Source organism: Mobula hypostoma, chromosome 7, assembly GCF_963921235.1.
Source record: "Mobula hypostoma chromosome 7, sMobHyp1.1, whole genome shotgun sequence".
Taxonomy (NCBI): domain Eukaryota; kingdom Metazoa; phylum Chordata; class Chondrichthyes; order Myliobatiformes; family Myliobatidae; genus Mobula; species Mobula hypostoma.
Genome location: NC_086103.1, coordinates 129893755 through 129908387, shown reverse-complemented (window position 1 = coordinate 129908387; position 14633 = coordinate 129893755). Strand labels below are relative to the sequence as shown.

General features: G+C 44.4%; 2 protein-coding genes across 2 annotated transcripts in view; both read left to right on the top strand.

The window, feature by feature from the left end:
- The window catches only part of creg2 (cellular repressor of E1A-stimulated genes 2), a 51955-nt gene extending 51736 nt beyond the window's left edge, over nt 1-219 (top strand). The window contains exon 4 of the mRNA XM_063053999.1: nt 137-219. Coding sequence (XP_062910069.1) covers nt 137-155 — 19 coding nt within the window. The 3' untranslated portion in view covers nt 156-219. The remainder of the gene's footprint in view (nt 1-136) is intronic.
- Nucleotides 220-4230: 4011 nt separating this feature from the next.
- LOC134349529 (E3 ubiquitin-protein ligase RNF149-like) overlaps nt 4231-14633 on the top strand; it is a 40780-nt gene continuing 30377 nt past the window's right edge. The window contains 3 exon segments of the mRNA XM_063053997.1: nt 4231-4416; nt 4419-4629; nt 6484-6740. Of these exon segments, the coding sequence (XP_062910067.1) occupies nt 4290-4416; nt 4419-4629; nt 6484-6740 (595 nt within the window). The 5' untranslated portion in view covers nt 4231-4289.

Genomic DNA, 14633 nt, shown 5'->3' with positions numbered 1-14633 from the left:
TTTAGCATACTCTGTTGTATTTCAGGTTTTCATCATTGGCTATTATTTACTGTTAGAAATCTGCCTTCCTTACCCAATCTGTCTGCCGTGATGAATAGTCACAAACCCAAAACGTTGACTGTTTATTGTTTTACAGATGCCAACTGTCCTGCTGAGCTTTTCCAGCACTGTCTGTTTCTATTTGATACTCCAGGCCCAGCAGTACAAAATTGATTCTTCAGTGGAACAAAAGAAGAACTCGGGTGGCCAGGCAGAATCTGTGGAGGTAAAGGGATGGTCCATATCTTGGACTTGGAGATTGAGAATAGGAGGGAGATGATGGTGTGAGATAGAGGCTAGTATGTGATAGGTGGAAACAGATAAGAGAAGGGTGGGGGCAGATGGAAACAGGTATGAAAGGAAGAGTGATTAGGAATGGTTGAACCAAGTGAGAAAAAGCCCATGTGAATAGGCATATGGATGATGGAAGATGGAACCAGGCGGGAGAAGGTTGCAAGTCCAGGTTATAAGTGAGGAGGAATGGAAGAGGTCAGACAATAGACAATAGGTGCAGGAGTAGGCCATTCAGCCCTTCGAGCCAGCACCACCATTCACTGTGATCATGGCTGATCATCCACAATCAGTACCCTTTTCCCGCCTTCACCCTATATCCCTTCACGCCGCTATCTTTAAGAGCTCTATCTAACTCTTTTTTGAAAGAATCCAGAGAATTGGCCTTCACTGCCTTCTGAGGCAGAGCATTCCACAGATCCACAACCCTCTGTGTGAAAAAGTTTTTCCTCAACTCTGTTCTAAACTGTCTTCCCCTTATTCCTAAACTGTAGCCTCTGGTTCTGGACTCCCCCAACATCGGGAATATGTTTTCTGCCTCTAGCATGTCCAATCCCTTAATAATCTTATATGTTTCAATCAGATACCCTCTCATCCTTCTAAATTTTATGTTTTTTTATGCACCTCTTAGCATCTTTAGTCAATTTAGGAACGGGTGCAGAGTGCAACACCCAATGAAGAAAATGGAGAAAGAATTTTGGTGGACTGGTGGGTGTGGGAATAGAATGCAGAGGGTGCGAGTTACCTGAAATTGGTAAATGTAAGGTTATGCCATTGGGTTGTAGGCTACTCAATCAAATTTGAGTTGTTTTTAATCTAGTTTGTGTTTGCTCTCTCCCTGGCAGTGGAGAAGGCCAAGGACAGACAGGTTGAGGGATGGGATGGGATGGGAATGGGTGAGTAGACCACAGAGTGATGGAGAGAGTAGTCCCTGTGGAAAGCAGAAGATTGGGTGGATGGGGAAGAGGGGCAAATGTGGCTGATAGTGGGATTCCTTTGTTTCCACAGGTGCTGTTCGATCTGTTGAATTCTTCCTGCAGTTCATTTTCACATCAGAATCCAACATCTGCAGTCCTGCATGTCTCCTGATTCCTCACTGCCTCATTAATACAGAAGCAATTACAGATCTACAATAGATCTTCTTATTGCCAATTACATCCACATCCGATGAACAAACATTTTTTAAAACTGTCATTGCACCCAATGCCATAAAACAGAATGATTCAGTCAGTGTGTACTTAATTAATTTCTGTCCTAGTACATTAGAAAGATTTCACAATTCCTATTGATGTACACAAGATATATAAAGCATGTTGGAAATTGAAATAAAGAAAATATGAGCACACAAGATGAGACCATTTGATTAGGGTAAATTAAACCATCGTTATTTACCAGAAATGGCTAAATTTAAAGTCTTTAAAGTAAGTGCAGTGTTCAAGAAAATCATATCAATGGCAAATAGGAGTACTTTAATGTAGAGCATGGTGCTGAAAGTGAGACATAAATTCAGAATGAATGCAAGTGATCCCTGTTGATCCTTTCTCCGCGCGCCCCCGCCCCCCAATCAGACACTCACAGCAAGGCAGTTTGTCATAGTTAATGGGAAAACATTCAATGTAAAGGCAAGGAATATTTTTGTGGTATATTTGGATTTTCAAAAGGCTTTTGACAAGTTCCCACACAGGAGATTAGTGTGCAAACTTAAAGCACACGGTATTGGGGGTATGGTATTGATGTGGATAGAGAATTGGTTGGCAGACAGGAAGCAAAGAGTGGGAATAAACGGGACCTTTTCAGAATGGCAGGCAGTGACTAGTGGGGTACTGCAAGGCTCAGTGCTGGGACCCCAGTTGTTTACAATATATATTAATGACTTAGACAAGGGAATTAAATGCAGCATCTCCAAGTTTGCGGATGACACGAAGCTGGGCGGCAGTGTTAGCAGTGAGGAGGATGCTAAGAGGATGCAGGGTGACTTGGATAGGTTAGGTGAGTGGGCAAATTCATGGCAGATGCAATTTAATGTGGATAAATGTGAGGTTATCCACTTTGGTGGCAAGAACAGGAAAACAGATTATTATCTGAATGGTGGCCGATTAGGAAAAGGGGAGGTGCAACGAGACCTGGGTGTCATTGTACACCAGTCATTGAAAGTGGGCATGCAGGTACAGCAGGCGGTGAAAAAGGCGAATGGTATGCTGGCATTCATAGCAAGAGGATTGGAGTGCAGGAGCAGGGAGGTACTACTGCAGTTGTACAAGGCCTTGGTGAGACCACACCTGGAGTATTGTGTGCAGTTTTGGTCCCCCAATCTGAGGAAAGACATTCTTGCCATAGAGGGAGTACTAAGAAGGTTCACCAGATTGATTCCTGGAATGGCAGGACTTTCATGTGATGAAAGACTGGATCAACTAGGCTTATACTCTCTGGAAGCTAGAAGATTGAGGGGGGATCTTATTGAAATGTATAAAATTCTAAAGGGATTGGACAGGCTAGATGTAGGAAGATTGTTCCTGATGTTGGGGAAGTCCAGAACGAGGGGTCACATTTTGAGGATAAAGGGGAAGCCTTTTAGGACCGAGATGAGGAAAAACTTGTTCACACAGAGAGTGGAGAATCTGTGGAATTCTCTGTCACAGGAAACAGTTGAGGCCAGTTCATTGGCTAAACTTAAGAGGGAGTTAGATATGGCCCGTGTGGCTAAAGGGATCGGGGGTATGGAGAGAAGGCAGGTACAGGGTTCTGAGTTGGATGATCAGCCATGATCATACTGAATGGCGGTGCAGGCTCGAAGGGCCAAATGGCCTAATCCTGCACCTATTTTCTATGTTTCTATGTTTCTATTCTTGTTTAAAAGGCAAATGCCATTCAGAGAAATGACTGAATAGGATTCCTGGGATCAACAATACTGATTTTTTTTTCCGTAGGTTACCTTGTCTTTCTGTCCCACTAAGTTCTCTCAAACTGTCACACATTATAGTTAATATAAAATATCACTGATGTCAAGTTATTCCTCATATGAAGTCTTAAATAATAAGTTTAGGTACTAATGGATAAAGTTTTTGTTAGGCATTATTATTTTCTTCCAAAGGGACACCAATAAAGAAATACGCACACAATTCCTCTGCCATGCAATCAACTTTGACATCAATTACATTCCCTCACCTCAGATCAGAATATTTTGCAAACCATAATCAGTGCTATCATTGCACTAATTTGTTGTAAGTTGTATTACAATTCACGTCACTCCATCACATTTAATAATGAGCTTTTCACCATATAGGAGTAATTCAGGCTAGCCATCAAGACTTCTTGCAGACTGTCCCAGATCTCAGATTGACTGGTATCTAACCTAGCAAGTGGAGGTCTGACAGTTTTCCAAAGGAAAACGTAAAATCATCTGCTGTCGGCTTTGTACGTTCCATTAATTAATTTACACATAACAATTCCTAATCAGGACCGTGTCATCTTAAGGAAATGTGACTGTATTTCGTTGTTCCCCGAACTGGCCGCAAATGTGCTGTACAGTGAAATGAACTTCATCAAATATTTTGTGGTGTCATTTGTCTGTGACCTGATTGTGACAGAATTTGCATCTTGTTCTTACTGTTCATCCTCATTGTGAAGGATTGGCCGCGCTATTTTAGATCGTGACGGCGTTCTTTTAATTATAAAAGGAACATAATATATTTCTGAACATTTCTTCCTTTATTCGTTTTGAGGACACGGTGGGAAGAGCGATAACGCAGGCACGTGCTTGCAGACTAGTTTGGGAGCACAGGTTAGAGTTAACTTCTGGAGGCTTGTAGCAGTTGGTTGCTGTACGATCGAGTGTCACTCCCCATCTGTTACTGACGTCAGGTCAGCGAGTGTCAACATCAACAGGCAGGCGAACTGGAACAGAAAGAGTCAGCAGAAAGGAGAGGGGTTGCGACGAGCCAACCAACAAAAAGTGGTGCATGCAGAGTGGGGACGCACAGAAACTCTCGCAAGCGGATCTATTGGGACGTAATGTAGTCGGACTCGTGTGCACACACACATACCAGCACTTGTGCTCACACGCTCGGGCCCAGCTCACGCTCTCCTTGGGGGGGCTCGATTCACTTCTGCTGCCGCTGCGGGGAAGGAAGCAACGATGCGACGGCGGGCGGCCACCCTGTCTCCGTGGCTGCTGCTGCTGCTGCTGCTGCTGAGGCCCGTGCTGGGCGCCAAAGTCGAGTGGTTCACGGCCTTCATCAGCACGGCTTACCTGGACCCTGACACCAACGTGACCGTATCGGTCAGCAGTGAGAGCGGCAGGTAGCGTCAGGGGGTCGGGGCTGGAGGAGGGGGAGTGACACCGGGTACAGGCAGCTGAGTCGGCGAGGGGAAGGACACGGGGTGCGGGGAGGGGTTGATACCGGGTACGGGAAGCTGAGTCGGCGAAGGGACACCGGGGAGCTGGAGGAGGGAAGAGGGGAAGGACACCGGGGAGCTGGAGGAGGGAAGAGGGGAAGGACACCGGGGAACTGGAGGAGGGAAGAGGGGAAGGACACCGGGGAGCTGGAGGAGGGAAGAGGGGAAGGACTGGAGGGGGGAGGGTGATACCGGGTACGGGAAGCTGAGTCGGCGAAGGGACACGGGGAGCTGGAGGAGGGAAGAGGGGAAGGACACGGGGTGCGGGGAGGGGGTGTTACCGGGTACGGGAAGCTGGAACAGAGTCAGGGGAGTGACACCGGGGTACGGGAAGCTGAGTCGGGGAAGGGACACCGGGGAGCTGGAGGAGGGAAGAGGGGAAGGACTGGAGGGGGAGGGTGATACCGGGTACGGGAAGCTGAGTCGGCGAAGGGACACGGGGAGCTGGAGGAGGGAAGAGGGGAAGGACACGGGGTGCGGGGAGGGGGTGTTACCGGGTACGGGAAGCTGGAACAGAGTCAGGGGAGTGACACCGGGGTACGGGAAGCTGAGTCGGGGAAGGGACACCGGGGAGCTGGAGGAGGGAAGAGGGGAAGGACTGGAGGGGGGAGGGTGATACCGGGTACGGGAAGCTGAGTCGGCGAAGGGACACCGGGGAGCTGGAGGAGGGAAGAGGGGAAGGACACGGGGAGCTGGAGGAGGGAAAAGGGGAAGGACACGGGGTGTGGGGAGGGGGTGATACCGGGTACGGGAAGCTGGAACAGAGTCGGGGGAGTGACACCGGGTACGGGAAACTGGAATAGAGTCAGGGAAGGACATGGGGTGCTGGAGGAGGGGGGAGTGACACCGGGTACGGGAAGCTGATTCGGGAAAGGGACACCGGGGAGCTGAGAGAGGAGAACGACACGGGAGGAGGGAGGAGTTACACCGGGTATGGGAAGCTCAAATAGAGTCAGGGAAGAGACACCGGGGATATGGGAGGCTGGAATAGACAGGGAGGAGATACCGGGGCTCTGGAGGAGGGAAGAGGGAAATGACACGGGATGAGGGAAGGGTGGGGAGTGACATTAGGGTATGGGAAGCTGGAATAGAGCCGGGGAAGAGATACCCTGGGGCTGGAGAAGGGGATATGAGAATGACACGGGGTGAGGAAGTTGTCGGAAGAGGGGGAGTGACACACGGGTATGGGAGGCTGGAATAGAGTCGAGAAAGAGACATGGGGGCTGGAGAAGAGGATATGAGAATGACACGGGGTTAGGGAGGAGCTGGAGGGAGTGGAGAAGTGATACCGGATCGATGCTAGGGTGTTCAGGATACTTGGAATGTAAACAAAGAGGGAAAAGGCTGGCATTGACAGTTCAGGGGAAGATCAGTATGTAATGGGGAGATTTTGGGGGGTGGGTCATTTTGGGCTGATTTACCTGAACCAGTTCCTAAGTGCCAATGAGATAGAGGGCTTTTGTGAAAGAGAAAGTTGTCTGGGCTTTAGGATAAAAAAGGGAATGTGGGAGCACAGCAAGAGGCTGGTTTGGGAAGAAGGTGTAAGAGAGGAAAGGGAATGGGGAGATAAGTGGTAGGATTAGGCAGAACTGTGAGGGTGGGAAATTGAGATGGTGATATGAGAATCGGAGAATTGATGTTGAAAAAATGGGAGATAGATTTTAAGAGGAACTAATTAATTTTCAATTAAGATGAAAGTGACATCAAATTAAAGCAGCTTTGAGAGGTATTTGAAGAGTGTTATACTTGTTCTTCTAGGTATGGTGACAGTTCTCCCAAGGATAGTGTTCAAGGAGTGATTGGGATTCCCAGGAACAATAGAGACCAGCTGGGATGTGACCCCGACACAGAATATTTTATCCCAAGAACAGGGGAACCCTGGATAGCTCTGGTGGCCAGAGGAAACTGTACATTCAAGGAAAAGATTTTAAATGCTGCAAAAAAAATGGCATCTGCTGTTGTGATTTATAATTTTCTTGGGACTGGGAATACAACCGTCACCATGAACCACATTGGTAAGTTCTGGCATGCATAGTCATATGTGGAAATAGTAAGGTATAAATGACTAATTATGTTTTAAATTACAGATTAGTTCATTTATAAATCAAAAGCATATTATTACTGTTCATGCCATGCTGTGGATTTGTTACCAAAGCAATTTAGGTAATTGAACATCATGTTGCTATTGGAAATGATTTCCTTTTGCTAGTAGCATGAATAATTACATGGCAGCTACTGGAACTGTTAAAGCCTAATAATTAGGCTGTTGAAAATTACTAGAATATTCATCACTGATGTTGAATAGGTGTAAACTGTTTCTATGATTTGCAGATCTATTGTTCTATTTAAGCATCAGATGTTTTTTAACAAAAGTGCATGGGATCCAAAGTGAAATGGTGGTTTAGATTCAGAATTGGCTTAGTCAGTGAAAACAGCAGGTAGTAGTCAATGGATTTATTCAAGCTGGAGTTCCATGACTTGTGCTGTTCCACAGGGATCTCTGTTGTTTGTGACTGTATATAAATGGCCTGGATGGAAATGTAGGTGAATGGATAGATATGTAAATTTGCAGACAATACAAAGATTGGTGGGATTGTGGATAGTGTAGAAGATTGCCAAAGGATACAGTGAGATATAGATCAGTTGCAGATATGGGTGGAGACATGGCAGGTGGAGCTTAATCTGGCCAAAATGTGAGGTGTTATACTTTGGGAAATCCATTAAGATAACAGTATGCTGTTAATGGCAAGACCCTTAAGAGTGTTGATCTATGGAGGGATATTGTTGTCTAAATCCTTAGGTCCTGAAAGTGACTGCACAGGTTGAGAATGGCAAAGAAGATCTATGGCAGATTATTAGTCAAGGCAATGAGTTCAAGAGTCAGGAAATCATGTTGGAGCTTTATAAAACTCTAGTTAAACTACATCTGGAGTATTCCATTCAATTCTTGTCACTATTATAGAGGGATGTGGAGAGAGAACAGAAGAGGCTCACGAGGATGCAGGCTGGATTAAAAGGCATGTGCTATAGGAAAGACTGGAAAACTTGGGTTGTTTTCAAGTTCAATTTTAATTGCCATTCAACCATACACATGAATAATCAGCCAAACAAAATACCATTCCTCTGGGGCTAAGATGCTAAAGGTAGTACCAACAGTCTCGCATAGCACATACTGTATAGCGCATATAATTGTGATGGTGGAAAAACATAGTTACAGAAGATACATAGTAATGTAACCCAGGTCCGTGAATATCATGGCCTGTAGATTGAAGGTGCTTGGATGTTGTTCTGGAGCCAGGATTCTGCAAGAACAGCTGGTGGCAGTTCTTCATGTCATGTAGCGCAGCCACAGAGGGATGAAATCCAGCTCGTCCCCCACTGAGCGAACACTGGAGAGCAGCACTGATGAGAGGAACCAGCGCAGAATCCAGCGGCGCACAGCTAACTCCGGCATCTCCTTCCCGGGAGGGTGCAACAGGAGACTCCGAGGCACGAATGAGGTCTGGTTCACACTACGACCCGAGGCCACACAGAATCAGACTCGTGGTATTTTGTATTACCGGTTTCCAACTGGGTCTTGTGATCAAAACAGTAGCGTCCAAGACAATCACTTGTCCGGTCAGTTGGATTGCTCACCGCTTTTGTGCATTGCCTCTAATGCCTTCTTCCCTGGGTGGCAGGAGCAAGCTGAAACACATTGCGGAACAAGTGCAGCTCTGCCGCTTTCCAGCAACTGGCTAGTGGGATAAACCTGCAGCACATGATCTTGTCAACTAACAGTGTCCGTTGATCGTGAAAAAGACCAAAAGGATAAACAATTGCACCTTTGGTTGGAGCCAGAGAAGCCGCTGCGCCTGAGCACACCACCATCTTACCAGGAACCAGTTCCTCTGGAGCCCCGGAGGCTAAGGAGAGATCTGATAAAGAGACCTCAGTAGAGGAGTCAGCTGGTCTCTTTTTCCCAGGATTGAAATGACTAATACTGGGGAGCACGCATTTAAGGTGAGGGAAGTAAGTTCAAAACAATTGTGTGGGGCAAGTTTTTTTTTACTGAGGGCAATGGGTGACTGGAATCCGCTGCCAGGAGTGATGTTGGAGACAAATAAATAGAGGCGTTTGTGAGGCTGTTAAATAGGCAGAGACTGAAAACATGTGGACCTTGTGTAGATAGTTGGGATTAATTTAGTTAGGCATTTAATTACTAGTTAAATTAGTTTGTCACAGCATCATGGACTGGAAGGCCTGTTCCTGTGCTGTACTGTTCTATGTTCTATATTTCCCTTAAATTAAAAAGAGGAACATTTTACTTTGGGGAAAATTAATTGATTCATGATATTTTGTAGCTTATGGAGTGTACTTGCAATACTTTAAACTTTGTTCTGATGTTGCTTTCAATGGGTGGCAGAGTAGGACAGCAATGAGTTCACCACAAGTTCGATCCCACACTCGGTACCATCTGTGTGAATTTTGCATGTTCTCTCTGTGACCACGTTAGTTTCCCCTGGGCTTTCCAATTCTTTCCTTGTCCCAAAAGCATGCTGGAGAGGATTTGGGTAAGTGTAATGGGAGATGGGAGAATCAGGGGAGGGGCAAGTAGCGTGGGAGTCGATGAGCATGTTACAGGGAAATAAGTGGGAAGATTGGTACAAATAGGAATGCTCTGAAAGCTAGCGTAGACTTGATGAGATGAATGGCGTCCTCCTATGTTATAAGAAAATATGAGGACCAACTTGTTTTTTTTAAACTAAATCGTTTCCAAATAATCAGTGTTCTTGTGGTGGTCTCTAATAAAGAAGTAAGGGAACAAATAAAATTTGAATATATAGAATTGCAAGCTATCTTTTGACTTGAATTGAAAATTGCAAGAAAGCAATGAAAACTGTATGAAAACAAAATGGGTGTTATAGGCATGAGTTCTGGTCAAATATGACCTTTGGTATATACTATGAATTATTTCTTAGTCTTAATTTCTGAAGAGGTGTAGTGCAGTTTTTTTGATGAAATAATTGGGTACCATTCAGTACTTTTAGTTTTTAATAATTTTTGTTTAGAATCAGGTTGAAATTTGTTGTTTTGCACAATAGTGCAATACATAAATTATCATAAGTTACAATAAGAATATATGTAAAATGTATAGACTGCAGATGTAGTCTTCATGGGCTAAAGGATCTCTCCAGATTTTGATGGCGGAGAGGAAGAAGCTGTCCCTGAAGCATTGAGTATGTGTTTTCAGGCACCTATGCCTTCTCCCTGATAGTAGTCATGAGCAGAGGGCATGTTCTGGATGGTGAGGGTTCTTAACCTTGTTGAGGCATCACCAATTGAAGATGTCATGAATGGTGGGGAAGCTTGTGCCATGATGAGGTTGGCTGAGTTTTCAACCTTTTGTAGCTTTAACTGACCCTGTGCATTGGTGCCTCCATGCCGGACAATGATGCGACCAGTCAGTATGCTCTCCATGGCGCAGCGGTAGAAATTTGCTAGAGTCTTTGGTGATAAATGAAATCTCCTCAAGCTCCTCAGGAAATGCAGCCGTTGTCATGCTTTCATTATAATTGATTCTATATGATGGGCCCAGGATAGATCTTCAGAGATTTTGACACCCAGGAATTTTAAGCTGTTCACCCTTTCTACTGCTGATCCCTCCATGAGAACTGCTGTCTTCTCCCAAATTCCCTTTCCTGGAATCCACAATCAAGTCCTTGCTTTTGCTGATGTTGGGTGCAAGGTTGTTGTTGCAACATCATTCGACCAGCTGATCGATCTCAGACCCGTACGCTTCCTCGACCCATTTGAGGTTCTGCCAACAACAGTTGTGTCATCGTTGGATTTGTAGATACGATTTGAGCTGTGCCTAGCCACAAAGTCATGAGTCTCGGGAGAGTAGAGCAGTGGGCTAATCACGCATCCTTGAGCTGCATCTGTGTTGATTGTCAGTGAGGAGGAGGTACTGTTTCTGATCTGTATTGACTGTGGTCTCACAATGAGGAAGTCAGGGATCCAGTTGCAGAGGGTGGTACAGAGGCCCAGGTTTTGATGTTAACGCTACTGGGCAATGGTGATTGAGGCAGACACCACTCTGTATCTTGGATACCAGAGTAATTGCTGCCCTTTTGGAAGCAGATGTCCTAGAACATGTCAGTAAATTGGTTGGTTACAGGTTTTCAGTGCCGTGCCAGGTACACAATCAAGGTTCACCCTCTTGAAAAGTGTTCTGACTTCGGCTTCTGGGACAGGTATCTCAGGGTCACCAGATACTACAGCGATTCGCACAGATACAGTTTTATTCTCCCTTTCAAAGTGTGCATAAAAGGTGGTCAGCTCTTCAGGGAGTGAAACAACATCACAGTATTTATGATGTTAGGTTTCACCTCAGTTTTATTTACCAAAATGATTTGAATAAGGTCTCAAAGATAAATTGCAATAGCTTTATTCAGGTTAAGTTTCTATTGTGTGTAAAAACAGATGGGATGTGTGATGCAGTCTGATTAAATATGACGGAAAAAATGATAATTTATGGTGTACTAGTTGAGGTTTTGACTTGAGTTCCAATAAACTTGGAGGAACAAAAGGTAATGTTCTATGTTTGAAATTTAATTCATGGAAGACCAGTTTTGAAAATGACCAATTAATTTGTTGCTAATTTGGTCTGTGGATTATATCAGAGAGTTTGCTGTTGCTTGTATCCCTGAACAAAGAGTAAAAGATAGTGGCAGTTCCTTTTGCCATTTTTTTACTAAATAAATGTAACTTCCAAGAGCAATAATTTGAGGATGCAACTATTGAAAAATTAGCTGGCTGGTGGTGTAGTGGCATCAGCACCAGACTTTGAGATGAATGATCGTGAGTTCGAATCCTGCTGGGTCCTTGCATGCTTTACATCTGTGTCGGGTTCAAGCATAAACTCGGCCTTGTAAAATAGAAAGTCAAATGCTACAGAAATTAATGTATGAGATCAAAGTATTCGGGCACGGATGTGAGAAAAGAGATAGAGGTGAGCTCAGTTAGGGTGTAGGATTGACATAAGTGATTTTTGATTAACTAGCTATCATCCCAAGTTCTGTTGTTCATGGGCTGTTACGCAATCCCAACATACCTTTCACAGAAAAGAAGAAAGAAAACTAACAAGAAAAAAAAGAATATTACTGAGAGCATTGGTCAAAGACAGGAAAATATTCAGGCAACAGATAATTACTGCACATCTATATAGCATATTAATGTGGTAAAACATCATAAGGTGCTTCACAAATCGTGATTCTAAGCTGATTGGGAGATATAAGGTCGTATAATTAAAAGCTTATCCAAGGGGTTAACTTTGAAAGTGGTGGCTATAGCCTAGTCCATCACAGGCAAAGGCCTCTCTACTATTCGTTTGTTTATATAGAGTGCTGTCACAAGAAAGCAACATTCATCATAAAAAACCCCACCATCCAGGCCATGCTTTCTTCTTGCTACTAGCTTTGAGCAGAAGGAATAGGCCCACTACCATCAGGATCAGGAACAGGTGAACAGAAGGTATAGGCCACTACCATCAAGGTCAATAGACGATAGGTGCAGGAGTAGGCCATTCGGCCCTTTGAGCCAGCACCACTATTCACTGTGATCATGGCTGATCATCCACAGTCAGTACCCCATTCCTGCCTTCTCCCCATATCCCTTGACTCCACTATCACTAAGAGCTCTATCTACCTCTTTCTTGAAAGCATCCAGAGAATTGGCCTCCACTGCCTTCTGAGGCAGAGCATTCCACAGATCCACAACTCTCTGGGTGAAAAAGTTTTTCCTCAACTCCGTTGTAAATGGCCACCCCTTATTCTCAAATTGTGGCCTCTGGTTCTGGACTCCCCCAACATCGGGAACATGTTTCCTGCCTCTAGCGTGTCCAATCCCTTAATAATCTTGTATGTTTCAATCAGATCCCCTCTCATCCTTCTAAATTCCAGTGTATGGGTCATGAACAGTTGAACAGAAGGTATAGGCCCACTACCATCAGGCTCTGAATAACTTCATTCACCACTACACTGCACTGATTCAACAACTTACAGACTCGCTTTCAAGAACTCTTTACAACTTATGTTCTCAGTATTGTTTTTACTTGCACAGTTTGCCTTCATTTGCTCATTGGTTGTTTGCCAGTCTCGAAATATAATTTTGTTATATTCTATTGTATTTCTTTTTTCCTGTAAACATCTGCAAGAAATTGAATCTCAAGGTAGTATGTGATAAAATATATGTACTTTAATAATAAACTTACTTTGAACTTTGACCTTGAAGAATGTTTAGCGAGGAGGCTGGAGGTAGCGAATCCAAGAGGCAAGGGAGGGATTTTCAGTGCAAAGTGGGACAGGTGGCAGAGAAGTGCCAGGGGCAGTGGGTGGCGCTGTTGCAGGTTCCAAGCAGTGTCATTTGATTCCAAACAATTGGTTTATTAATCTTTACAGAATGTCTCCCTGGTGTTTCCTGCTCCCTCCCTTGTCCCTTCCCCTTTTCCCAACCATGATTCCCCTCTCCCTGTCTCCTTCCCACTCTTAGTCCACATTAGTGACCCATATCAGAATCGGGTTTATCATCACACACATGTACCTTGAAATTTGCTTTTTTGCAACAGCAGCAGCAGTATAGTGCATACATAAAATTACTAAGGTACGATGCAAAAGTCTTGGGCACCCTAACTATGAGGGGTGATTGATAAGTTTGTGGCCGAGGGTAGAAGGAGATGAGTTATTAACTTCAAACTTTCTGCATTATCACTCAAAGAGTTGAACTGAACATGCATGTAACAAGAGCGTCTTTGACCTCCAGGTGGTCCAAGGCAGGGGTGGTTGATAAGTTCGTGGCCTAAGGTAGAAGGAGATGAGTTATACAACCTACGTGCATGTGCAGTTCAACTCTGAGTGAAAATGCAGAAAGTTTGAAGTTAATAACTCATCTCCTTCTACCTTAGGCCATGAACCTATCAATCACCTCTGCTGTGGATCACTTCTGGAGGTCCAAGATGCCGACTTCTACAAAGAAGGGATCCATATGCTCCACGACCGCTGGACTAAGTGTGTCAATGTAGGAAAAATAAATGTGCGAGGTTTTCTAAAATTGACTCCTTCTACCTTAGGCCATGAACTTATCAGTCACCCCTCGTATATACTGTAAATGTGTCTATGCCTTTCTCCACAGTAGTGTGTGGGTGGGGGGAAAAAACAGAAAGGTGGCTGAGGAGAGGACGGACAGGTCAATATGGGAATGGAAAGAGGAATTAAAATAGCTTGCAACCAGGAGCTCCAGATGGTCATTGTGGACAAAGCACAGATGCTCAGCAAAGCAATCGCCTAGAGTGCGCTTGACATGAAACTTGGAATGTGGTTAACTGTGGAAAGGAGCCCAAGAAGCATAAATATGGCAAAAAATGTGTTAGGCATCTTGATGCCTAAAAAGTGATTTTTTTTTTAAAGAATGTTAATAAGGGGCATATGGACCTTTTGATCAAAGAGGATAGATTATATTCACCGCATGGCCCACTTGCTTGATTGCTAGCAAAAGCTTAAAGGACTCTCACCAGACAATTTTACTCATTATAGTGGCATGGAGCTGATCTAATTCCCTGTCAGTGTGAACTAAAGCTGATGTAAGGGCATGCTACCAGCTGTGGGAAAAATATGGGCAGGAATCTGGTCCTCTTGCTCAAGCAAATTTTCCTTCAATGCATCATACTTCTATAGTGCACTGTTCCATCAGACGATACGATTCAGTGTTTCTACACTATCAACAGGGTTTTAAAAGAAGAATATCAGAAATAATACGAACACAGTTTCATCCATAAGTTTTTTTAATCCATTTTTTCTTAAGGTTAAATGTTTTTGATGAAGCCTCAGATTGCTTAGTGGGCTTTGTTGTTAGTTTCTGCTGACAGTTTC